We start from the raw sequence: 1,385 nt of genomic DNA, 5'->3' as shown, positions 1-1,385 counted from the left end.
GATGTGTAAATAATAAATACAATATTAATATACAGTATTAAATAGTAAATACAATTCTAGTTGGTAAATGATAACTGAAGTTAATAAGAAAACAAAGCATAAATAAAATATAATATGGTGTTTAACAAAACAAAATTAAGTTTCGTTCTGGCTAAAGTAATACATATTTTCCCGTTTTTATATAGTAAAAGAAACTATAGAGGTTATACCCCTCCTCCTATCATGTGTACACAACTGATTACAATGGGTAATTAGATAAATTGTTTCTAAAACGAAAACTTATTTAACCCTTTCAATAAATTGTTTGTTCAAAACTTCAAAACGCGATTATTCCGTTACTATGAACAACAATATAGGTACAGAGCGTATTTGCATGGGTCATGCAGCATCATGATTCATGAAACTTATAATTTGAATTTTGGTACTATATATTTTACTTTTCTTTCCAAACCAAGGAAAACTTAATATACTTACATATAAAATATAATCATTGTGCACAATGATTATGCAATTTATTTATTTATTTATTTATTATAATAGTAAACGGGACAGGCCCTTGACATTTATACAGCATTAATAATTAATAATTTTATTACACTATTACATACATAATATTTAACAAATAATAATATAATACAAAATAATTAGATACAAGAAGTTGTTTAGATATAATTGGATCCATTAGCTAATGTCATCATACGCAAAATGGGTTCATTATATAAATAATTTGTCGCACAGAACGGGACCCGGAATGGAGGAAAGTTGCAAAAATTAGCACCGGGAACATTAAAATTAATCCTCCCTAACATATCTGGAGCGTCAACTTCCCCACTCAAGAGTTTCGACAAGAAAACCAAGTTAGCCTTTGTTTTTCTAGTGCTCAACGTCTCCAAATTTAATTTCTCTAGAACTGGCGTATAATCGTGTGGAAGGCAGTCAATACGCAGTACAAAAGAAGCGTATTTTAGGAATTTACGCTGAACACGCTCGATTTGGCAAGAGTCACGTAAATTCTGGGGGTCCCAGATCACTACACCATATTCAAGGTGGGATCGTACAAATGCACAATAAAGCGCTTTTAAAGAACTACACATATTGAACTCAGATGAAATTCTTTTTATGAAACCAAGCATTTTCAAAGCCTTGCACGTGATTTTTTCAATATGGAGAATAAAACTTCAAGTCCGGTCAAATGTAACACCTAGGTCAACTACATGACTACCAGATAAACTTAAACTGGTACCATCAACTAGATAATCGTGCCGAATTGGGCTATGAGAACACGTGAAAGACATATAATGACACTTGGGAATACAGAGCTCCAAACCAAGCTGCCTAGACCAAAGTAGCAGGGCATTGAGTTCACTCTGGAGCATATCGCAATC

The 1,385-nt window shown here is 32.3% G+C and overlaps 1 protein-coding gene across 1 annotated transcript; it reads right to left on the bottom strand.

Annotated features, from left to right (window-relative positions):
- Positions 1–662: 662 nt before the first annotated feature.
- LOC103311505 lies at positions 663–1,133 on the bottom strand. The gene has a single exon (XM_008191139.1). The coding sequence runs from the start codon at positions 1,131–1,133 to the stop codon at positions 663–665; it is 471 nt and encodes a 156-aa protein (XP_008189361.1).
- Between the last annotated feature and the right edge of the window lie 252 nt (positions 1,134–1,385).

The sequence above is a fragment of the Acyrthosiphon pisum genome, unplaced genomic scaffold, assembly GCF_005508785.2.
Source record: "Acyrthosiphon pisum isolate AL4f unplaced genomic scaffold, pea_aphid_22Mar2018_4r6ur Scaffold_3044;HRSCAF=3577, whole genome shotgun sequence".
Classification (NCBI taxonomy): Eukaryota; Metazoa; Arthropoda; class Insecta; order Hemiptera; family Aphididae; genus Acyrthosiphon; species Acyrthosiphon pisum.
Note: the sequence above shows the minus strand (reverse complement) of the source record. Positions and strands in the feature narration are given on the sequence as shown.

Bases quoted from the DNA above. Each gene is read 5' to 3' on its own strand.
- LOC103311505 (XM_008191139.1), bottom strand. From the start codon at position 1,133: ATGCTTGGTTTCATAAAAAGAATTTCATCTGAGTTCAATATGTGTAGT.